Source organism: Myotis nattereri (assembly GCF_964212035.1).
Source record: "Myotis nattereri genome assembly, chromosome: 15".
In the NCBI taxonomy this organism is placed as follows: Eukaryota; Metazoa; Chordata; class Mammalia; order Chiroptera; family Vespertilionidae; genus Myotis; species Myotis nattereri.
In genome coordinates this window covers 14584120-14609570 of record NC_138090.1, presented here as the reverse complement: position 1 = coordinate 14609570, position 25451 = coordinate 14584120, and the positions used below count along the sequence as shown (strand labels likewise).

Sequence of the window (25451 nt, the reverse complement as noted above, 5' to 3'; positions counted from 1 at the left end):
AATCGTCCTTAGGAATAAACAACCAAACAGCCAAGGCCAGTTCCAGGGGGCGCGGCCAGCCAACAGGGACAGGCCCCACTTGCTCCAGAGAGGTGTTCGTGACCTACCAATGTAGAGACTATTTCGAGAATTCGAGTCTACCTCTTAAAACAAAAGTCCTTTTTGATGGATTTGGCTAACATACTGTATTACTTTATTGTTTAGAAAAACCTCTACAAACTCTCACACAAACTCTACCTTTCACCTCAGCTGTTTATGTAGGCAGAAGAAGAATAGTGAATGGACCCAAAAGTATGTTTTTTATAATATAAAGTGACATCATATTAGCAGTTCAAAAGCAGTCCTGGGTATTGGATGAATTTCATAGATGGTAGAGACAAAGTCTGAAAATCTTTTCCTCTGGCTCTGAGTCCAGATATAAACAAGGAAAAGACAACCAATATGAAATAGAAAAACATACCTTTTGCATTGGTGTTTACCCTAAAAATACCAAAAACACCAATTTTAAGACTATCATTTTTTAATGTTTCTTACAAGCCATATGTTTTTCATTCACTTTTGGAGACTGCCAACACACTTTTGATTGATCCAAGTTATCTTCCTGTTTAGTTTTAGCTTGAAGGTTCCCTTTCCAACTCCTCAATACTCCTTTGTTCTTTATTTCTATCCCAATGTAGTCCAGTGCAATCATCCAACTTATACCAATTATATACCAATTCTTATTCAAGGCAACTCTTCCTTGCCTTCAAATGAAGGAGCATCAGAAGTTCCAACACTTTTGCTACATAATAAATAAAGATTTTTTTTTAATAAATTGTCTTAAAGAGGCATCTTATAATACATACAAAACATTTCCTAACAATAGAAGCTTGACTATTATCATAGAAGAAATATAAAAGTCAGCCAGAAATCCCAAGACATTACTCGATAGTGTCATATCCAAATGTGCAAAATTGGGTAATATTATTTTATTTGGGGGGGGGGTAATATTATTTTAATGAACTCTGATTCAGTCAATTGCTAAATCACAGGATACAAGACCTGGGTTGAACTTTTTCTTAAATAGTTTGCATGGGCAGACACTATGCTGGGCAGTTTCCTGTCTTGCCAAATCCCTGGCAAGCAGGAAGCAGGAGGTACTAAGCAGGGCCCATGGTTCTTCTTGAACTGCGCTGCTCCCTGCTGCCTATGACAATGGCTCAGCAACAGACGGGTAATCCTCAGAAGATGGGGAGAAAAATCACCACAAGCAGTGGCTGGCAGGAAACAGTGTGCTGTCTCCTCAGGTGTTTCCACAGGGGAAAAAAATGTAAAGGCAAATATGCCAAAGAAATTCCTGAACCAATGAGAAACAATAACACAATTCTCGGTAATAATCTACTCTTCATGAAACACTCATCTGAGAGAAAAGAAAAAAAAAGCCTACCAGTTTTTAAATTCTAAATGGAAAAACAACAAAACCACAAATTGCAGTCATGGAGGCAAAATGCAGATGAAATGGAAAACATTCTTTTGTCACTATCTCCCCCTTTCAACTGCCGCTTGACTATGGACGTTATTTCACTGGGCAAACAGAAGATCATATACTGTACCTTTGATCACTTTGGAGTCTCTTACTTTCATTAAAACAGGAAATAAAAAATTTGCTAATCAATACACCAAAAAGCAGCAAAAATCCCTGGTAAAGCTCTACAGAGATAATTACAAATTTGTATTTTACCAATAAAGATGGTTGAGGGAAAGGAAAAATAAGAAAGGTGGCTAGAAACTGATGCCAAACCAAAGTAAAGGATGAAGTCTGGTGCTTTTTCTAAACTCCTGTCCTACAGTAGCGTTTTTCAATACTTTTCAGAGAGAAGACTGCTATGAATTCGCCCTATCACTCCAATCCATCTCTCCCTTCCCCCGTTTCTCTCCACTCCAAAAAATGAAAGGGAAGAAAGCATAATTCTGTTCAGGACCACACAGTGGATAAGATGGTGGCAAGAGCTACCTGCTGAACTAGCTCGGGAGGGAGGGAGATGATCACATGGCTCTTTTTAGTTTTAACAAATATGAACAAGGACCAAGGTCATTTGGCAGTTGTGTTTTAAGTTATAAATGCACAACTTACTTCATGAATTAAATCCCTCTTGACAAACAATGAAATAAAGTCAAAATTTAAAATAACAATATTTACTTAAAAGAAAAATGGAAAAAGGCTTCAAAAGTAGAGTATGATAATGTGCAAAGTACTGGAAAGCAGGCATTTTTACCAAAGGGCAATGTCGCTAGGGCACATGGACTGCAGTTATCAACAGAAAACAATGAAATATAAAGATGCTCGTGAAAACCAGTGAAGACAGGAAACGTTGGCCAGGACACCGAGCAGTGAGCAGGTGCTTCAGGAGTAAGGCTCTGAGGAAGGAGGACCCTGTCCCCAGCTCTGAGGTGGATGCGCAGCCAACCGTCTGGGCTCCATGGGGGGAGAATACAGCTGGAAGAATTTGAGAACAGGGCACCGCTGCAGCCTCCAAATAAGTCTCTAGCTTCCACTCCCAAGTGGATCTGCTTTCCAGACTTCGACAAGGCCTCCTCAGGAGGATTTGCTTTCTGACGGGTAGTAGTAACGGTACAGGAAACCTAAGAGAATGGCGCCTATGATGGGGAAAATCCAGTATGACCAGCAACTAGAAGTTGGGGGGAAAAGCAACAACATCATGAACATTTTACACCAAACATTCATTATCCATTCATTATCTTTCAACATTCACATTTTAATATTTATATGAGTAAAAGAGTTCTGATTTACTTTGGGAATTTTAACTGCTTTTCTCACACAGTAGTTGGAGAAGAACAAATATCTGGGTTCTGTTTTTACAAAGTCATATTAATGGCTCTTTGGGGTTACGGGATTATGGTAGTTTAAATTTTTCTTCTTTGTGCTTTGATTTTCACATATTCTACATTTAATGCTTTAAAACAGAAAAAAAGCCACCATTTTATATGTACATAATTATAAATTTAGAAGCATTAACATCTAATACAACTACTGGCAATAACTGCCTCACATGTAAATTTAATCCTCACAATCCTATGAAATAGGTTCTACTATTAGTCTCATTTTCACATAGGAAATACAAGTTTGTACCCAAAATCACAGAGTGAAGTTAGTAAAGAAGTCTGATTCCAAACCCATCCTATTAATTTCTAGTTAAGTTTGGACACTAACAAATCTGAACACACACACACACACACACACACACACACACTTTGGACACTAATAATTAAAAAACACACATGCACACACATTGAACATGTTACTAGTTCTAATAAAGTCATATAAGAGATTTTCCTTAGGAGTTTCAGAACAGTCATCATTCTCCTTAAAATAATTCTTATTCTCTAATAGAGCTTATTAGCACTGCTGGTTTAAAGGTGTAATTCCATGACCCAAATGGCCTGGCTGCCTGTCTACTTAAGACATATGCAGTTCTGGTATTAAAGATTCTGTAGGTGATAAAACCAGCTTAGGTTCAATAATAAGAAGTATTCTCTTTGCCTAAACATGCCTAGCACTTTGTACATTTAAGTATGGCAAAAGCTGCTCTGGGCAAGGTTAGCATATAAACCAGGTAGCTTTGTTTTAAAAAAAATTATTTTTTAAAGCAAGGATCGTTGAGAAAACAACGAAGAGAAATTTGTCAGTACAAAAGACCAAGTGATAACCACTGTATGAATATACCAAAATGAATTCATTCATTTTATTAATGGTTATTTTCATTATTTCTTCCCATATTTTAAGATCTTGAATAATGCAGTGAACATTCCTGTATGTGTTTCCTGGTATACTCGTGCACACATTTCTCTTGAATACATCCCTAGAAATGGAATTGCTGGGTTAAAAGTTATTCATAGTCAAATTTAATAGATGATGCCAAACTATTTTCCAAAGTGATTGTGCCCATTTATATTCCCCTAAGAAGAGCCTAAGAATCTTGGTGATTTACTTCCTAAACAATTCCTTTGCTTTCTAAAATTTAAAATTTTTGCCCATCTGGTAAGTATAAAATATACCCAATGGTTTTAATTTGTACCTCTCTGATGATAAGTAAAATTAAATCTTTCTTTCATGTGCTTATATTTGTGTTTCTTCTTCTTAAGGTTCTTGTTTTTTCCTCATATTCTACTAAGTTATTTTTTAATTGATTTGTAGAAATTCTTTATGTATTCTGCATAATAATTCTTAGTTTTATCTATAGCATAAGTCTATTCAAAGTTTATGGCTTTCAAATTCTTTAAGCATAAGTCCTTAATACTAAAGAAGCTAAATTTGCTGTTTCCTTCAAGTTAGCACTTTTCTAGCACTCTGTCCATCACCTCCAATAAAAAAGACAAGACACTTTTGGGGGGGGGGGGGGGCACATTTCCTCTCTCTCTCTGAAATGCTCTAAGTGCGACCTAAGAAAGGTAAAACAGGTAGCTATGTAATCTCTATAAAGGTTTTTACAAGTCCAGGATTCCACAGTCACCTCAGGTAGAAGCACTTAAGGAATGGCAAACATACCTTTCAGAGCTGTATTACTGATATTAGTGCAAAGTAAGCAAGCTTCTGAGAAAACCCAAAGTTCTACATATGACCGCAACACATAATTTTTTATTCTGTAAAATGTAATAATAGTGCCTATTTACAGGGTGATTGGGAGGATTAAGTGACTTTACGTTTTAAGGGGAAGTTGCACAGCTCAGCTGAGCTGCAGAGACTGGGCTTGACTCAATAGTAGTTACTTGTCCACACACACAGCCTCTTACTGAGTGTGGTTCCAACTTGATCTACAAATTACTCAAGGCTGCTTTTGAGATTACTCAAAATGATTAAGACTGTAAAAATTAATTTTGCTAATGCTAAGGAACTTCTGAATGTGCAATAATTTTGGCCAAAAGAAGAATTAACTGTCAAACAATATTCTTAGGTTACGTCATACATGTAGATTTATGGAAGAACCTCTTGCCAGACATTATATTGAGCAGAATGAAGTGAATTAAAGGGATACTAACCTTCTGCATGTATCATTTTTCGAAGGGTCCTGAAGAAGATGCATATTCAAAAATGACAAAACAAAAAGAATGAAGATTAACAGAGTACATAAATCTTCTTGAATAACTATATAAACTCTGTAGCTAATAACAGAACTTCACCTTTCATGCAATTTGATGTCTACAAATCTATATGCGATGAGAGTACTGGGAATTTTATTTCTGATAATATACTGGTATTCCTTAGTGAAGAACCATTAATGAAAGCATAAAGAAATGACCTAAACATTCTTTAGATGAAAAAAAAAATGCTACTGATAAAATTATATTGAAATGGACCAATTTGTAGTCACAGCGATACATCTGGTTTAGTAGGGCTTGCCACTGGCAGTAACTAAGATTAAATATTCTGAAAACATATTTTAAAAATAAAGTGTTGTCTTGTGACATATAAATTAACTGTGAAATGCTCTATAGCATGGAGTTGATTGTTTTGTGGCTTACAGAAATGAACTGGCTTACTCTCTGAAATCATAATAATTATGATTAGAGACCTTAGGGCTTATTTCATAATGAAAAGGGGAAGAATAAAGTAAATGGAAAGAAAATACCAAATAACCGTAAAAACAAAATTTTGACAACAAAAAGAAATGAAGTACACTTCACACTACTAGTACAGCATGGATGAACCTTGAGAACATTATGCTAAGTGAAATAAGCCAGATACAAAATACCACATATTATATAAGTCCGTTGGTATGAAATGTTCAAAATAAACAAATTTAGAGGCAGAGAGCAGATCACCAGTTTCCTAGGGCTCAGGGGAAGAAGAGCTGGAGAAAAATTGAAAATGACTGCTAATGGTTTAGGGTTTCTTTTTGGAATGATGAAAATGTTCCAAAATAGACTGTGATTATGGTTGCTGAAAACCTTAAAAACAAAATTCTGGTGAATTGGATGGGATCCGAATTATCTATATAATAAAAGCCTAAGCGACCATTACAGCAGAATGTCAGTTGGACATCCCACAGGGTCCCGGACAGCGAGAGGGTGCAGGCCGGGCTGAGGGAACCAGCCCACTCCTCCCCGCCCCCGCATGAATTTTGTGCACCAAGCCTCTAGTATCTTAATAAAGCTGTAACTAAACTTTTTAAATTCAATTTAAGTAAATATCAAATGAAGTTATTGATTCTATTAATTAACTGTATACTACAAAAGACCCTCTTACTGCCAGAGGACAATAACCCACTAGTATAGGCTACTGCTGCCCAAAATATCATCTTTGCCAATATGTAGAAACACTCCAGGGTGTGAACACAGCATATTAACTCTGCTTAACCCCCATATCAGTATTCTCCCAGGATTTTCAAAAATCCTACATACTGGCCTAGATACTTTAGAGCAGACCATGAAATGAGTTTTAATTTCGTATATCCAAGACACTGTCATGCAAATGAATACATGCCCCAAACCTGAAAGAAATTAGCCTACAGGCAGGTAAAATTTCCAATAAAAGTTTTTAGATAAATTATATTAATATACTAATACACTTCACTAAGACCTTGATGATTACAGTTATCTGAGTCATATCTACTAGAATAGAACAAATTGGGCTAATTAAAACATGTCACAGATCAATCTTTGAGAAATACAACAAATGTTTTACAAATTTGGAAGGTAGTGTTAGTGATGATGGCATGTGCACCAAGTTAATTTGTAATGTTGCCTTTTAAAAATATTCCACTATAGCAGTCAAGAAATAATTGAATTCCATCAAGAAAATGTCCATGGTCTTTTATGCTTTATCCACATATAAACCAATGATTTATAAAACAAAAATTGTGGAGTTAGTATATATATTTTTTTAATGGGATGATTTTCAAGGTTTACATGACAGTATTATGGAGTAATAGATGTATTATGATGTTTAATCTGCAACACATTAAGAGCCATATATATAATTCATATAAATGGATTCTCTAGATTTCAATGCTTTTAGCCTCTTTTATAACCAAAACCTTATATGTGTGCTAACTAGAGTGAGTCTTAGTGTAGTAAACAAACTGAGAGAAAAGAGAAAGAGAACCAGACCATAATGCTGAAATTTTAAGTTTCTAATAAACAATAATAAAATTTTAAATGTGTATGTTTTTTAACTAAATATTTCAACCCGTTTGAAAATCAATCAATCCTTCCCTGGCTGGGTGGTTCAGTTGGTTAGAGTGCTGTCCCTATATGCCACGGTTGTGGGTTTGTTCTCCAGTCAGAGCATGTAAGAATCAAGCAATTAATGCATAATAAGTGGTCCAACAAATTGAAGTCTCTCTCTCTAAAAATCAATCAATCAATACATAATTAAAAGAAAAAAAAGATCAACCCTTCCCTGGAGTCAAAAAGACCAACTTCCCTAACATTAGAGAAAAGAGAAAGAGGCATATTTTCTCTTTAAGATACTGACAGCCAAGTAAATGCCAAACTACAGTGACTCCACTTTTAATCAACTATAATGAAAGAGTTATTTAAGACACGGCTCTTAGTTAGCCAAGTACCCCAGCCAAGTTTGGAAAAGAGACAAAATAAGTTATTTTTAAATTTACAAAATTTAAAAAAAAAAAAAAGGTTCTATTAACACAAAACCTTCCCTCACCTCCACCTTTCTGGCTTTCTATACAGTTTCCCAATTCTCATTTCCACTCCAAAGCTCTGTGCTGAATCTAAGGAATGTTTAAGTGAAATTCCTACAGTTTATGACTGACTTTAATTTATCCCTTTGGGTGTTCTGGCTGGTTATGTTCTTGCCCACATTTTCATTTACACGCAAGATCTTTGGAAAAGAGAACAGTGACTGCTCTGGATCTGGCATGGAAAGTAGTAATTGCAGTACTATATGATTTTAGTTACAAGAGAACAGATCAAATCCAAAGTTCTAGCCAAAGACTTACTAAGTAATTAATATGCATGTTTTTTTATTCTCCAAGGAGTTTGGAATATACTTCCAAAGAACCAAACTGCTTTAAGTCTACTCTGATTTTAGTTCAAAATGAACAGAAATTAACATGGGAGAAGAACACACGTTTGAAAAGTGGTGTTCTGTCACCATAGGAAATGATGTGAATTATGATTATAATGCATTAAAATATACAGAAGGGGCATTTTAAGTGTATCTTTAGCCTAAATAGTTTACATTCAGACTTTCAAGAGTTTAAATAAAAAAGAAATATAATATATACAAGAAGTTTATGTTTTAATTCCTCAATTGGGTGTTTGCTATTCCAAGAGGATTCTAAGTATTTAAAATTAGAAGTGGATTTTAAGCCACAGGACACCTTCAGCAAATTTAATGAGTGTTTGGGTGGTCTGGTAGTTTTTACAGCTTTTTATTTAGAACACGTTGGTATCTATGTGGCCAGTACCTATAAAAAACAACTCGGGAACTTTTGGCCTCAGACACTACTGGAGAGGACTTTTCCTCCTTAATACAATGGACTTTTACCATGAGCTATCACTATATGAATTTTACTATTAGGTTCATCTTATAACATAAAAAGTTTAAGTACTGAAAGTACATGATTTCAACATTTTAATCCCAACAATGACACAGAAATGTGGTATGGATCTTGAGGACAGCCTTCTCATGAAGGTTCTAATCCTATCTAATAAAAGAGAAACATGATAATTAGCTATACCTCCACTATCCTTCCCATTGGCTAGTCAGGGTGATATGCAAATTAACTGCCAGCCAAGATGGCGGCCGGCAGCCAGGCAGCTTGAAGCGAACAGGAGGCTTGCTTGCTTCAGTGACGGAGGACTCCAACGTTCCCCGCCTGCCACTGCCGGCCTCTGAGCTTGCAGTTTGAAACATTGTTACAAATATAGAAGCTAAACAAAACCCCAGAAACCTGCTTTCAGCCAGCCGGGATCTCAGAGCTGGAGTTGAAACAGTGTTTCGATTACAGAACCCAAACAAACCAGATACCTGCTTTCAGCAGCCGAGGCCTAAGAGCTGGAGCCAAGCTTCAGAGCTAAAGCTGGCCCAGAATTAAAAAAAAAGAATAAAAGGAGTGGTTGGGAGCTTCAGTCACCCGCCAGCCTGAAAACAGCCCTCAGCCCCTCACCCAGACTAGCCAGGCACCCCAGTGGGGACCCCCACCCTGAAGGATGTGTGACCAGCTGCAAACAGCCATCATCCCCTCATCCAGGCTGGCCAGACACCGCAGTGGGGAGCCCCACCCTGATCCAGGACACCCTTCAGGGCAAACCAGACGGCCCCCACCCGTGCACCAGGCCTCTATCCTATATAGTAAAAGGGTAATATGCCTCCCAGCACCAGGATCAGTGGAGCCGCAAGGCCTCCCAGCACCAGGATCAGCATGACAGGGGGCAGCGCCCAAACCTCCTGATCGCCCTGTGGCTCTGTGTGTGACAGGGGGCGGGGCCACAACCTCCCTATCCACCCTGCTCTGTTCGTGACAGGGGAAGGCGACCCAACCCCCTGATCAGCCCTGCTCTGTGCCTGATAGGGGGGAGCTCCCCAACCCCCTGATCGCCCTGCGGCTTTGTGTGTGACAGGGTGCAGCACCACAACCCCCTGATCGGCCCTGCTCTGTGTGTGACAGGGTGCGGCTCCCCAATCCCACCCCCCACGGGCCCTGCTCTGTGTGTGACAGGGTAGAACCATAACCTCCCCATCAGCCCTGCCCTGAGTGCGACAATGGTGGCGCCCCAACCCCCTGATCGGCCCTATCCTGAGCTTGACTGAGTGTGGCATCGCAATCTCCCGATCCGCCCTGCTCTGTGCATGACAGGGGGCGGTGCCCCAACTCCCCAATCGGCCCTGCTCTGAGCCCGACCAGGGGCTGCACCTAGGGATTGGGCCTGCCCTCTGCCACCTGGGAGCAGGCCTAAGCCAACAGGTCGTTATCTCCCGAGGGGTCCCAGACTGTGAGAGGGCACAGGCCGGGCTGAGGGACGCCCCCCTCCCTGCCGAGTGCACAAATTTTTGTGCACCGGGCCTCTAGTCCTATATAATAAAAGGCTAATATGCAAATCGACCGAACAGTGGAAAGACCAGTCATTATGACACGCACTAACCACTAGGGGGCAGATGCTCAACAAAGGAGCTGCTCCCTGGTGGTCAGTGCGCTCCCACAGGGGGAGAGCCGCTCAGCCAGAATCCGGGCTCACAGCTGGCGAGCACAGCGGCGGTGGCGGGAGCCTCTCCCACCTCCATGGCAGCACTAAGGATGTCTGACTACCGGCTTAGGCCCGCTCCCCTATGAGGAGCGGGTCTAAGCCATCAGTCAGACATTCCCCGACGGCTCCTGGACTGTGAGAGGGTGCAGGTCGGGCTGAGGGCACCCCCACCCGAGTGCACAAATTTCATGCACCAGGCTTCTAGTGTACTAAAATTTCTTTCTGGATGAGAATACTGTTTAACAATTACTGTCTTCAGAGCATATATCACTAGAGTCAGCCCAGGCAAGGAAAAAATATTTCCCTGTCAATAGGGGCAAAATTCAAGAATGAAAAACATCCTCTAAAACAGATTTCTACACAACTCTATCAAGAACCCATTGTGGCCGAAACCGGTTTGGCTCAGTGGATAGAGCGTCAGCCTGCAGACTGAAAAGTCCCAGGTTCGATTCCGGTCAAGGGCATGTACCTGGGTTGTGGGCACATCCCCAGTAGGAGATGTGCAGGAGGCAGCTGATCGATGTTTCTCCCTCATCGATGTTTCTAACTCTCTATCTCTCTCCCTTCTTCTCTGTTAAAAAAAAAAAAAAAAAAAAAAAAGAACCCATTGTGATATAATATATATGACATTACTGAAAAATTAAAATTAAAACACTCATAGAATGATTCCTACAGAGACCTAAGAGAGAAAAAATTGTTATAACATTGGAGGGCTGATTTAAAATGAATGTTACCTTGTCTTCTAACACCTTGTTTTGCAAAACTACATATCATTTCTAAATAGAAGTCTACAAGAAGACATTAATCCTTGAGATCCTTCAGCAAAGTGTATTTGGTCTTTCAAGAGTGATTTTGCCATTACATTCTATGATTTATTTCAAAAGATTATGTACAAAATACAAATGTTAGACAAAAACAGGAACAAAGTAACCTGACAAAATTCTTTGGTAAATGGCAATCACTACTCATCTACAGGACTTCTACCTCCCCATTCCAAACTGTAATAGATTAGGTTGTAAGTATGATAGGAATATTCAAGAATTCTTAAAAGGAAAATTTTAGTGTAACGTAACCAATAACTACATTACATAAACAATGTATCCTTTTCTCCCATAAGAGAAGGTAAACTGACTGTTATATATGGATAATATGTTATGTATGTGTAATAGAAAACTGTATTTATAACACAAGTAAGTAGCAGCTGGGAGAAAAAAATGTGCATGACTTTAAACCCAATGTGTGGATTGCTTCTAGTATTATGTGAAATTTACTGGATTTCAAAAGTTAAACTTAAGTTTAAAAATTAATTTTAAAAATCTTTTAAAAAATGTTTAAGTCTCTATGGAGACAATCTTGTTTTTTTATAAAAAACAGCACAAATCCTGTTACAGCAAATGTCATTTCATTAAAACTTTCGTCTATGAAATACTAAATATCTATTTAAAAGAATGAGGAAGGGGAAAAAATTTTTTTAAATAAAAGAAAAAAATAACCCGGTGAGGTCGGGACGGCCCCAGTGAGGTCAGGATGGCCCCGGTGAGGTTGAAACAGCCCCGGTGAGGTAGAGATAGCCCCGGTGAGGTATGGACGACCCCAGTGAGGTCAAGACGGTCCTGGTGAGGACAAAACGGCCCCGGTGAGGTTGGGACGGCTCCAGTGAGGTTGGCACAGATAATGGGGACCAGTATAGACTGATGAACAGGGGTAGATACAAAGGCAGAGCAGCACTGAACAGACTGTCAAACTACAGTGGGAAGCCTGGGGAGGGTTTGTGGGGGGGGGGGGGTTAAGAGATCAACCAAAGGACTTATATGCATGCATATAAGAATAACCAATGGACACAAGACACTAGGGGGTAGGGGAGGCTGGGGGAATGTCAAGGGGGGAGAAAAGGAGACATATGTAATACTCTTTGTAATACTTCAAGAAATAAAAATTATTTTAAAAAAAAAAGAAAAAATTGAAAGAATGAGGAAGATCTTTATGAACTGATAAGGAACAATCACCAATATAAAAATGTTTAAGCAAAAAGAAGCAAGGTGCCCTAACCGGTTTCGCTTAGTGGATAGAGCGTCAGCCTGCGAACTCAAGGGTCCCAGGTTCGATTCCGGTCAAGGGCATGTACCTTGGTTGCGGGCACATCCCCAGTAGGGAATGTGCAGGAGGCAGCTGATCGATGTTTCTCTCTCATCGATGTTTCAAACCTCTATCCCTCTCCCTTCCTCTCTGTAAAAAAATAAAATATATTTAAAAAAAAAAAAAAGGAGCCGAAACCGGTTTGGCTCAGTGGATAGAGCGTCGGCCTGCGGACTGAAAGGTCCCGGGTTCGATTCCGGTCAAGGGCATGTACCTGGGTTGCGGGCACATCCCCAGTGGGAGATGTGCAGGAGGCGGCTGATCGATGTTTCTCTCTCATCGATGTTTCTAACTCTCTATCTCTCTCCCTTCCTCTCTGTAAAAAATCAATAAAATATATTTAAAAAAAAATAAAAATAAAAAATAAAGAACCATTTCATCCGCCTTCATAAACAATTCAACAGTTCAGAGTAGCAGAAGATAGCAAGACAGAGAGTTAATTTACACACTCTAATTGCAGGGCAACAGATGGCAGACATTGTCAAGCAATCTCGGGTTGAAAGAATTCTTGTGTGTAGGCCAACTTTAACTGCTGTGTCGAACATGTTAAAAAATTCCAGCTCAATGAGGAAAGGGAAGGAACAAGGTAGAAGGGGGAAAAGGAGAAGGAGCATCACTCCCATGATGTCCTAGGCATCTACTTTTAAACTGCTGTCCCTTTAAATCAGAAGGCAGTGTAATAGCTATCTATCTGATGGACAGAAATCAAGGAAAATTGTGAGGGAAGAAAGGGGGTGAACCACCCAGCTTGTGGGAAGCAAAAAAGGCTTTCATATTTTCTTCCTGTTACATTATGCAGTGCACATTAAGGTTTTTGCTGTATCACTGAGTAAATGGGAAGGGTTGGGCCCATCTGATACTACAAGGTAAAAGGATTAAATTTGGGAACTAGGGACAGAAAGGCCTGTTCTAGTCAATTACTTCCGTCTATAATGCCTTCTAAGACTTTTAAGAGAAAAATCAACTTTTCAATTCTTTTTCCAATACAGACGCAATTATTATCACCTACACTATTTAATGTAAGACTAATAAATTATTTTCTACAACAGAGCTCATAAACTAATTTCTTTCAAAACCATATAGGGCATGGTGTAGAGTTTCAATTTTTTTAAAAAATTAAATAGAAACATGAATAAATATTTCCTACTGTTCAAGACTCAGCTATTCTTTTTTCCTGAGATGGTACAGAGTCCAAATTCCTGAAAAATAGGATTTTTGCTTGGGGGAAAAGTAAACACTTCTCTTATTAAGATAATTTTTTTTAAAAGCAATTCTATGTGAGTAAGTAGAAATATAAACACTTGAAACACACAAGAGAAACAGAGGACTTCTTACCTTGCTACCACTTTCAGGTTTAAGGTCATTCTGTTAAAAGAGGAAAACAAATAGTATTTTAAGACATAACCCAATGAATGCTCACATGTGCTTGTTTCTAACCTTGGAACATGGAAACGAATTCCCTAAGAGACATCAGGGTCTGCAGAAGGGTATGCCTGACCCTGAGCAGATCAAGGTCTCTTGTTAGAATGGTATGGTTTAAAAAGTCCAGTTACCATCTTTAGAAAGGAATTTGCAAGAGCAACCAAACCACTATATTAAGTAGAGATGTTGTTAACTACATTACAAAAATCAGTCAATCGATTAAACAAGGACATCCACAATCAGTTTCCTTAGCTTTTCAGAGATACTACATGTGTCGCTTTACAAACAAGACGCTGTATCGTTGCACAGTGAGGCCAGGTGATTCTGGAGAAAATTTAGCCTGATGGCTGGGTTGAATGAATTTCCATTGTTCTGTGGCCGTTCCGGAGCTTTCCTCCCCATTAGCACTCCTAGCCCAATGGGTTCTTACCGGATGCACATCACCGATATAGTACTGCTTTAGCATTTCTCTGGCATCAGAGGAGTGGCCTACATCTTCAAAGCTTTCACTTGCATCTGCACCAGCTTGTTCCAGCAGAACCTCTTCTCCGCCAGGATGCTACAAGGGAAAGATAGTAACTGAACAGAGGGCTCTCTGAAAAGCAAACCAATAAAAGTTGCTTTCCGCTCTCCTCTTTTCCCTTCTCTCCCTTTAATGGAACCAATCAACACTGTGTGCCACCTGATAGGATGCAATGGGAAGAACACAGCATTACTTCCATGGTATTTTGGCCACAAAATGCACAATATGGGTATAATTGTGAGGAAATCTAGGATAATTGCCAATTAATAGTCTACAAAACAACTGACCTTTGATCTCCAAAAATATCAAGGTCATGAAAGCTGAGAAAAGACTGAAGAACTGTTCCAGACTGAAGGAGCTAGAGACAAAATAACTGGGAATGTGTGTGCTCCTGGGTAGAATTCTTTTGCCAACATTATTGAGATAGCTACAGAAACCTGAATGGAGACTCTGGGCAAACGAATACATGAAATCTTTTATTCTATTCTTGCAACTTTTCTGTAAGTTTGAAATGGTTTCAAAACAAAAAGTTAAATAAATTAGCAGTAGAAAGTAGATTCTATCTACTAGTATAACTTACAAGCTATAGCATTACCCTGGACCAGGGGTCCTCAAACTACGGCCCGCGGGCCACATGCAAATACAAATATTGTATTTGTTCCCATTTTGCTTTTTTACTTCAAAATAAGATATGTGCAGTGTGCATAGGAATTTGTTCATAGTTTTTTTTTAAACGATTGTCCGGCCCTCCAACGGTCTGAGGGATAGTGAACTGGCCCCCTGTTTAAAAAGGTTGAGAACCCCTGCCCTGGACAAATGAAGAAATTTAGATAGCTTAATTTCCTTATTTGTAAAATGGAGATAATGAGTACCTATCTTAACTACTATTGTATTAAATGAGATAAGGATATCAAATACTTTGTACTCAAGAAGAGAGAGTACAATTTGTATAATGTTATCATCTGTGATTTTAAAAAGCAGATACATATATGCGTGCATATGCATAAAAATTCCCTGGAAACAAGAAGAAGGCGGTAGTTGGGAGACAGGGTGGGAGAAAGACTTTAAACTACAGACCCTTTTGAAATTGTTTCACCTAGTGAAGTATTACCTACTCAGAAAATAAATTTTTAAATGTTTTTATTGATTTATTAGAGAGAGAGGAAAGGAGAGGGAGAGAGAAATACACTGCCTCCTGCTCATTCCCTGCCAGGAATCCCAGCCTGCAACCTGGGCACGTGCCCTGACTGATAATTAAATGGCGACCTTTTAGTGCACAGGACAACACTCAACCAACTGAGCTACACCAGCCAGGACCAGAAAATAAATAATCTATTAAAAGTTAGATTTGGCACAGTCCCTGACCTAAAGTAAATACTCAATAAACTTTTACTTACAACTAGCAAATTATTTGACATATTATCTAAAATTGTATTTTTGAACTCTCAAGTAATGCTGTTACGTAGTTTCTTTTTATAAACTTTTTGGCAGGACTAATATGATCATCCCTGTCTGAAAAATGAATTCAGCTGAAACATAAATATAAGTGTCACCTCCCAGTTATAGTCATTGCCTATGAGCTCCCTGATGATAAGAATTACTTCTCCTTTGTCTCCTAAAGGTTTCCAGGCAGTGGGTTGTCTCCCATGCTGGTATTTAAGCCTGCTGTTTTAAAGACTAAAGGGTTAGATAGCCACCACTCATCTGCTATTATATCTGAAACCTCTCAGCTGGATTAAGCTAGTAGTTTTGGAATTGTGTCCCAGTTTGCTCTCAGTACCCAAACTATGAAAGATATTTTTCCTTTATGACATATTCCAACTTACTATGTTGCTTTTCAGAGTAAAAGGATAACAAAACGTATCAGTGGCCTGAAATATTTCAGGGAATGATTAAATTTGTGACTTCCTACACAGCTCTTTCTACGACAAAATATTTCATTTTCAACAATCTCTCACCACTTATAAACAAAAAAATACTACAGCAGAAATACGTACAATTAACATTTTTAGTGTGTAATACTCGTTTTTCGCATATATCCACTCAATCGTTTCAAACATTAGTCCATAAATATTATTAGTACTTACTATTTTTTTAAATATGTATTTTTATTGATTTCAGAGAGAGGATAGGAGAGGGAGAGATAGAAACATCAATGATGAGAATCATTGATGGGCTGCCTCCTGCACGACCTCTACTGGGGATTGAGCCCCCAACTTGGGCATGTGCAACCCCCTCATTCTTAGATTGATGCTCAACCACTAGCCATGCCAGCCGGGTGGTACTTACTATTTTATGTACTAGGCAGTGATAAAGGTTTTGTGTTTTTACAAAAGTGAATTCATACAGTATATACTGTTCTATAGCCTACTTTTTTTCACTGAGGCCAGGGGGTCAGAGTGGTCCAAAAAGCCCTACATTTAATAGCTCCCAAATATGGTCTTAATACAGATGGTTTGGAACATGCAAAGATTTCAAGGAATCCTTGGTTTCTGTTTTAGAATTCTATAAACTTCAGATACTCTTATTTATTTTTATTGATTGATTGATTAAGGTATTACATATGTGTCCTTATTACCCCATTGCCCTCCCAAACCCCCACTCATGCCCTCACCCCCCTGTTGTCTGTGTCCATTGGTTAGGCTTATATGCATGTACACAAGTCCTTTGGTTGATCTCTCCCCCCAGATACTCTTGTTTTAAATGAAATGGCATTCCAGGTGGAGGCAGTGTGAGAGACCAGAGACCCAGGCCTGTCCCGGGCCCTGGCCTAGCTGGCTCTCAGTGAAGACAATGGGCAGGAGCTCCTGGTCTACTCCATCCTCAGGCTCAGGGTGGTCCTGCCCGTTGTTATCATCACCTTGTGCGAATGACCTACCACTGTGTGTCCGCCCTGCTGCAGAGTGATGAGCTCACTCAGAAGCAAGGATCTGACAGTTAAATCCTAATTCAAAGTACAGTTAGGTAAAATAGAAATTATATTCCCAAGCAGTCCTTCTTCACATGGAAATATTACTTCAACCACCCAGAGGACAGATTTTTCAAAAAAATAAAATAATGGGGAAATAGAACCGCCTTCTCCTATGAGTGATCCCACTATGCTCACTGACATAATGAAAGGGAATTAACAAATGTCCTCCCCATGATTCTTATCTTGGTAAATGGATCAACAAGACATTCTCAAGCTTTGTTACAAGCAAAGTCGTATTTCCACTGACCCTATTTTAAGTCTATGCTACTGCAAGGAATCAAACTACTCACATTAATTGCATCCTGGTACTTCTGATATGTATTTGGGCTTCAGAGCATTTACTCTCTTTGGTTCTGGGCCAAGATAATGCCAATGACCAATCAGAAATGATGCAAGAGCAATGTTGGAGCAGCCATGGCCGTGCATGCAGCAGACACCAACAAAATTTTCAAGACAAAGTGGGAAGTTTTGGAGCTAATGGATCACCAGTGGGCACTAGATTATGTCAAAGAGGAACTCATGGTCAAAGATCTCCACTTTGAAAGCATGTTCAAATAGGAATTACAGATCTCTATTTTTTTAAGACCAAGCACGGATTAGCTCTGCTAGGAACTTGGAGTAGCCCTTCACCTTGTACCTTTTGTTTGAGCTGAGCCTCTCAGAATGAAGAGAATGCATGAGCTGGTGAGCATGCAGCAAGGATCCTTCTGGTTTGAGCTGGGCTCACATTTATGTTTGAAATTAGAGGAAATGAGGATTATGTGCTGCGTGGCATTTAGAAAAAGGGCTATTTTTTAAATGCTTTAAAATTTCTTTCCGGTTTGGCTCAGTGGATAGAGCATCAGCCTGCAGACTGAAGGGTCCCAGGTTCAATTCCAGTCAAGGGCTCATGCTGGGAGTTGAGGGTACGATCCCCAGTGCAGGGCGTGCAGGAGGCAGCCGATCAGTGACTCTCTCTCATCATTGATGTTTCTATCTCTCTCTTTCCCCTTCTCCCTCTCTAAAGTCAATAAAAAATGTATTTTAAAAAAATAAATTAAAAATAAATAAATACATAAATATATAAATAAACAAATTTTCTTGCCCTGACCGGTTTGGCTCAATGGATAGAGTGTCGGCCTGCAGACTCAAGGGACCCGGGTTCAATTCCGGTCAAGGGCATGTACCTTGGTTGCGGGCACATACCCAGTAGGGGGTGTGCAGGAGGCAGCTGATCGATGTTTCTCTCTCATCGATGTTTCTAACTCTCTATCCTTCTCCTTTCCTCTCTGTAAAAAATCAATAACATATATATTTAAAAAAACAAAAAAAAAACATTTTCAATTATAGTTAATTACCATGTGCAATCAGCCTGAGTTCTAACCGCAGTTAGCGCTTGTTTTCTTGAGATGCAAACCCCCCCGTAAAATGTTTTAGCTGGTATCTTTATAACTTTCTCTACAACAGTAATAACTTTCATTAATGAAAACTTAAAAACTATGGATGAGCAAAACAAATCTCACTGTGTTGTTCATTTTGCAACGACAGAATGACATAAAGAACAAATGTGTCAAAACTTTACTCAAATGCTCTTTTTCAGAGTGACTACTCAGGGACAGGACAGATTTTGCAAGCCTTCTATATCTCTTAATACTGAGCAGGGGAAATCCGTGACCCTGAGACACTGCTGGGTTCTCAAGTACCTTCTAGATGACCAAAGATGGGTTAAACAATGACTGTACTTAATGCCACTAAACAATGAGAGGTTCTTGGTCTGGAGTTAGGAATATATCAAATCCACTGGGAAAAAAAAATCAATGTACTGTCTATAGACACTCAATAACTAAATATCCAGTTATTCTGGATGAGATTTTATGTATCATTATAAAAGGGGAGAAAGGGCACCTGGCTGGTATGGCTCAGTGATTGAGCATTAACCCATGAACCAAAAGGTCACCAGTTTGAATCCCAGTTAGGAAATTTTGAAGAGGACTGGGCAGAGAACGATGATAAACCTGGGTAGGAAACAGGAAGAAATAGTAAAGGTACATAGGTATTTGCCCTTGGATTAGAAAGAGCCTAGTAGCCTAGCCTGTTTTGCTCAGTGGTTGAGCGTCGACCTATGAACCAGGAGGTCACGGTTCGATTCCCAGTCAGGGCACATTCCCTGGTTGCGGGCTAGATCCTGGTGTGGAGCATGCAGGAGGCAGCCAATCAATGATCTCTCTCATAATTGATGTTTCTATCTTTCTCTCCCCCACTCTAAAATCAATAAAAAATATATGTATTTTTAAAAAATAAAACAGGGGTGCCACCTACAAAGTCACCACTACCCAAAGTCTGAATTACTTATATAATGTCCTTCTTCCCCCACTAGACAGTAAGCTCCATTAGAACAGGGAGGACTTGTCTTATCAATGGCTGTATTCTAGAACATAACATGGCACCTGAAACACAGTGAGATCTAGGGAGTACTCTGACCTCTTTCCCTCCCACCTGCCCTCTCTGCTACATGCTCACCGAAGCCCACATACAAAATAAGTAAAAATCAATTTGTTGATGCAGGGCCTCTCACCTGGACAGTGCTGGAGGTTAAATTTCACCTCATGTTATTCCTAGTCTTCCCTAGGGCTGTCACCACTTGGGATTGCTCAAGGAAAGATAGTACTCTTTCTATAGATTTGTTAATTCCACAAGATATGTAAATTGCATTCTTTTGACCAGCCTTGGAGAAATCCAGTAAGAACTGCTATTAGTTAAACTCTGAAGCTTTCAGGAGTTATTCTAGGGATGCATCAAGAAGAGCCTGCATTCTCAGTCTTACTGAAGGCAAGCTCACGCTTCGCCCTGCACCACAATTACTTATACACAAATCTCATCCTCCCTTTAAGTCCAAGGCAGCTAATTCACCTTTGAATCTTCACAGCATCTGCTATACTAGTAAGCACTCAAAAGATGCTGCAGGAAAATGTACTTGAAAATAACCACTAACATTACTGAGCTCTTTATACCAGGTACCATGATAAGTCTGTAGTAATTATCTAAATTAACTGTCCCAATAACAACCCTGTGGAGTAGGTACTTTTATCTCCAGTTTACAGATGGGAGAGGCCTTCACAGAGCTTATTTGCACAAAGTTACACAACTATTAAGTGGTTAAGTAGGAAACGGAACCAGACATAAACCCCAAAGCCAGCACTCTGCCTTTAGAATTCTATTCCATATATACAATTCACCAAAATTCTCTTCAAAAGATACTGTTAAGAAAATGAAAAGGCTAAATACAGACTGGAAGAATATATTCGTAATACATATACTGAAAGAACTTGCATCTAGATATATAAAGAACACTTTCAAGTCAATAATGAGAAAACAAACAACCTAATTAAAAAATGGGCAAGACTGAACAGACACCTTACAAAAAGACATACAAATGGCCAATCAGCCCTTAAAGATACTTAACATTAGTCATCAGTGAAATGCAAGTTAAAACCATAATTACATGCCAGGACACACCCATGAAAAGCACGAGAATGGCTAGAAGTAAAATGACAAATACCCTGTGTCAATGATGATGTGGAGAAACTAGAAAACTCATGCACTGCTAGTGGGAATGTAAAACGATGTAGCTACTTTGGGGAAAGTTCTCGCAATTGCTTGAAAAGTTAAAACAAAACAAAACATATGACCCTGCAATCTCACTCCCAGACATTTCCCCAAGAGGAATGAAAACATATGTCCACACAAAGATTTGTACATGAAAGGTCATAGCAGCTTTATTCATAATAGCCAAAAAAATGAAAACAACTCAAATGTTAATCAATAGGTTAATAGATAAACAAGTTTTAGAATATCATTCAACAAAATAAAAATAAATAGAGACAAACTGCTGATACATAGAATAAAACAGAGATGAATCTCAGATCTATACGCAAAAGAGTGCATACAGTTTTCTAGTATTCTAAATCAAATCAATGGTTAAATGAGGGCAAAGGTTCTACAAATGTTCTATATATTGATTGTGATGATTACACAGGTGAGATTTTTGTCAAAACTCAGTGAACTTTACATATAAAAATCTGTACATGCCCTAGCCGGTGTGGCTCAGTGGATGGGGCGTCGGCCTGTGAACTGAAGGGTCCCAGGTTCGATTCCGGTCAAGGGCACATGCCCGGGTTGTGGGCTCAAACCCCAGTGGGGGACTTGCAGGAGGCAGCCGATCCATGATTCGCTCTCATCATGGATGTTTCTATCTCTCTCTCCCTCTTCCTTCCTCTCTGAAATCAATAAAAAATATATTTTTAAAAATCTGTACATTTTATTGTATGTGCATTGCCTCGCAACAGAATTCACTTGGGGGGTGAGGGGCCAAGATAGCAAAATATTACTAACAACCCTAATGTTTCTCAATAGGAGACTGCTTAAATAAATGACGACGCAGACAACAAATTCTGTGAAAAATAAGAAGTGTTCCAGGTATCGATGTGGAAAGATTCCTGATAGGTACAGGTAAGTAAACAAGCAAGGCACAGACAGTGTGTTCAGCACACTACCTTCTGTTTTAAAAAATAAGAGTGGGAGGGACTATTTCACTTTTGCTTACATATGCAAAACAAATTCTGGAGAAACACAAACAATAGTAGTTAACTTTAGGCAGATGGGAAGGCTTTTCACTGTATATTTGTATGATTTATTCACAAATAAAATCAACCTAAGTTCCAGAAGAAAGGTACCTGGCTCTAATTTCTCTACATCCCATTCCCAATCCTTCCAAATTATATTTAAAATGTGAAAGCAGTTGGCTGAAAAACAAACCTAATACATACCACCATAGCTGGTTTGGCTCAGTGGATAGAACGTTGACCTGCGGCACATGCCTGGGTTGCGGGCTCGAGCCCCAGGTAAAGGGTGTGCAATGATTCTCTCTCACCATTGATGTTTCTATCTCTCTCCCTCTCCCTTCCTCTCTGAAATCAATAAAAATATATTTGAAAAAAAGAAATAAAATAAAACAGACCTAATACCATAAGTCTTCCCCATCTCACCTACTAGTAATAGAAACCCTATTCTCCCAGACCTTCAGGCCAAAATCTTTGGTGTCATCCTTGACTCTTTTCTCTCACTCCTTAAATCCAATGTATCATTAAATCCTACTGGCTCTACCATCATAACACATCCAAAATCTGACATTTCTCACCACCCTGGACCAAGTCACCATCTCTTGTCCTGCCTCCTTAATAAGCTGGGATCCTCAATTCCACCTTTGCCCTCCTTCAGTCTCTTTTCAACAGTGCAGCCAGAGTGACAGTATTACACCATCAAGTCACATCATGTCACTCCTCTGCTCTACCGTGGTTTCCCTTCTCAAAACAAAAGTCAAAATCCTTTCTAAAACCTGCCAAGTTGGTCTGCTATCCCCTGATCCCGATGACATCTATTGCTATCCAGCCACTCTAACCTGCCACGCTGTTCCTCAAACACAGAACACATATTCTTCCCTCAAGGCCTCTGAACTTGCTCCCTCTGCCAGGAGTGCTCCTCCTGCAGATTTCCACATGGCTGGTTCCGTAACTTCTGTTGGCCTTTGAGTCATCGTCTTACTCAAGCCATCTCTCGCCAGCTTACCTAGAATCTCAGCCCATCATCCTCATACCCTCACCCCAACATACACCCATACTCCTCTTCTCTGCTTCGTTTTTCTTCTGAGCACTTACCACTACCTAACATAGCATGTATTTTAGTTATTTACTCTGATTATTGTCCACTTCCCATAGACTGTAATCTCCATGAAGGCATGTGTTTAATTATCCACTGCTGTAGCTTCAGCACTTAGAACAATACCTGGCACATAGCACACGCTTGCTAAGTATGTGAATAGTAAGTGAATGAATGAATGGGCTTGGAATGAACAAGAAAACAAGAGTAGAGACTACAGAACAAGAAAGTAAAATGGCGAAATGCAGGTAAAGATCTGCAGCTCAAGGTTTAAGAGAAGCCTTGGGCCCTAACCGGTTTGGCTCAGCGGATGGAGAGTAGGCCTGCGGACTGAAGGGTCCCGGGTTCGATTCCGGAAGAGGGCATGTACCTTGGTTGCGGACACATCCCCAGTAGGGGGTGTGCAGGAGGCAGCTGATCGGTGTTTCTCTCTCATGGGTGATTCTAACTCTCTATCCCTCTCCCTTCCTCTCTGTAAAAAATCAATAAAATATATTTTTAAAAAAACCAATGTCCTTTGGGGGAAATTTTACGTGTTAAAGGTTCTTATAGATTTATGAATCAGGATGTAGATACTTTCCTCCCTAGGCCCCAAATTAATAGAAAAAGTAACTTGTATATTTGCTTCAGAGAAAAGAACTAATAGAAAGGAACTTTTTTCTCGGTTACATTATGCAAAAATTCCTTGGAAATTCATCTATTGCTCAAAATAAAATGATACAGACCAATATATAACAAAATATGTGTATATCAAAGCCTCAGGGATTGGGGGCCCAGGGAATGCCTGCTGCAAAAGAGCAAAAGGAAACGCTTTCGGGTGCTGAAAACTGAGTGGCGAAACTTGAGGTTGTGATTACATGGGCGAACACATTGTCATGACTTACCTTTTAAGTGGGCACACTTCACTGAGTGCAAATTACACCCCAATTAAGTTAAACAAATAAACCTCTCCTGTTCCCTTAAGGTGAAAAAAAAAAAAATCACTCGATTGTACCATGATCTCCAAGGGGACTTATGTAATATCTAACAGAACACCTTGAAAATGTAAGAGGAGGACAGAACCTGAGTCAACGGCCAAAGAGAGGCCAACTCGGGACCCTCTGGCCTCAAGGTGAACTCAAGTTAGAAAAAAATGAACGCAGCATAGTGGAGGGAGGGGTGAATCTCAGCTTCTTATCAAGAAAATGAGAAACAAAAAGGGTGTCACTTCAGGCGGCAGAGTGGAAAGAGCGGAGGCTCCTAAGGCTCTGGGTCGGAGGCAGCGCGTGGCCTTGGGGGTCCTCGGTCTCTCTGGGACTCAGTTGTCCCTTCTGTAAAATGGGGATCGCCACGCTGACGTTCACCCAGCACACAGTAAGTGCTCGATACCTGATAAGGCAGCAGTACACGGTATTACCCAAGACACCAGAATTTAGTGCTGACTGGCAATGTGTGCATATAATCCCCCTCCCCGCCCCCCGCTTCCCCCTCAGAGGGTGGAGGCCCCTGGCAAACGCTTCACCGCCCTCAGCCGGACGTCCATTCCCTCCGACCCGCACCCCTGGCGGCCTTTCCTGGCCCGACCACCCCTCACCCCGCAGCTCCAAGGGCCCTCCCGCCTCCCGGGCCCCACCTCGTTAAGGAAGCGGGTGATATCGTAGACTCGCCCGTGGATCACCAGCCATATCTCCTTCGAGGAGTTGCGCTCCGCTACCTCCTCCAAACGGTAATAGGTGACGGGGGTCTCCACCCCTGGCCCTTTCCCATCGCTGCCGCTCGCTCCCACGGTCGCCATGAGGCCTGAGATACCTGCTCTACACCACTCCCCGCCTCCCGCCGCTAACTTCCTCCAGGTGGACGCGGCGCTCGGCCCTCCCCGGCTTCCGTAACCGGGACCCACAAGGCCGTCGGAGGGGTCCTGGCCACAGCCAATCACGCTTCCGACCACTTCCTGGTTCGTTTTCTTCTCACCAATGAAACGAGGGGTTCTGTTTAAAGTCCCGCCCACTCCCCGCCTGTGCCTCAGGACGTAGTCCTGGTTCGAGATCCACTTAACCAATCAGAATCGCCCACCCTCCAATCTCGCCCGTGGACACTGTGATTTTGGGATGGTGCCTAGTGGGGACACGTGACAGGTGTCACTCAGGAGAGGTTTGCCCTGCGCTCGGCCAGCCGGCCCGCAGCGTCCTGAAAGGGTCTCTGTTTTCCCGTCGCCCTTCCCTCCGCCGTGGGCCCCTCCTGAGTCCCGTTAAGCTCGTCCTCCCGCCCCCCCAGCCCCCGCCCGCGCGGCCTGCATTCCAGCCTCGGGTTTACAGCTTTGCTTTGCATGAGACCTGCCGAATCCCGCCTGGGTCTCAGTCTCCGCACCAGTAGAATGGGCATGATCATTTATAGAAAGGCGTGCTGTGGCCGATTCGGTGCGAGAGTATGTCTGCAGAGCTATTGGCACGCGGCAATCAACACATAAGTGAAAAGGCGGCGTTAGAAAAGGCGGGGCGGCTGGCTGGAAGCCTCGGG

The 25451-nt window shown here is 40.6% G+C and overlaps 1 protein-coding gene across 2 annotated transcripts; it reads right to left on the bottom strand.

The window, feature by feature from the left end:
• Positions 1-808: 808 nt before the first annotated feature.
• Positions 809-24815, bottom strand: CYB5B (cytochrome b5 type B). Of its 2 annotated transcripts, XM_081107774.1 has the most exons (6): positions 24568-24815; positions 14198-14326; positions 13681-13710; positions 13493-13544; positions 5038-5066; positions 809-2669 (listed from the first exon to the last, which is right to left on the bottom strand). In XM_081107774.1, exons 1-4 carry the CDS (start codon positions 24727-24729, stop codon positions 13503-13505), a joined length of 363 nt encoding a protein of 120 aa, XP_080963900.1. In that variant the 5' UTR covers positions 24730-24815; the 3' UTR covers positions 809-2669; positions 5038-5066; positions 13493-13502. The 2 variants fall into 2 exon arrangements, with proteins under 2 accessions (XP_080963900.1, XP_080963901.1); XM_081107775.1 differs by lacking the exon at positions 13493-13544 and having other exon boundaries at positions 24568-24732.
• Positions 24816-25451: the final 636 nt, after the last annotated feature.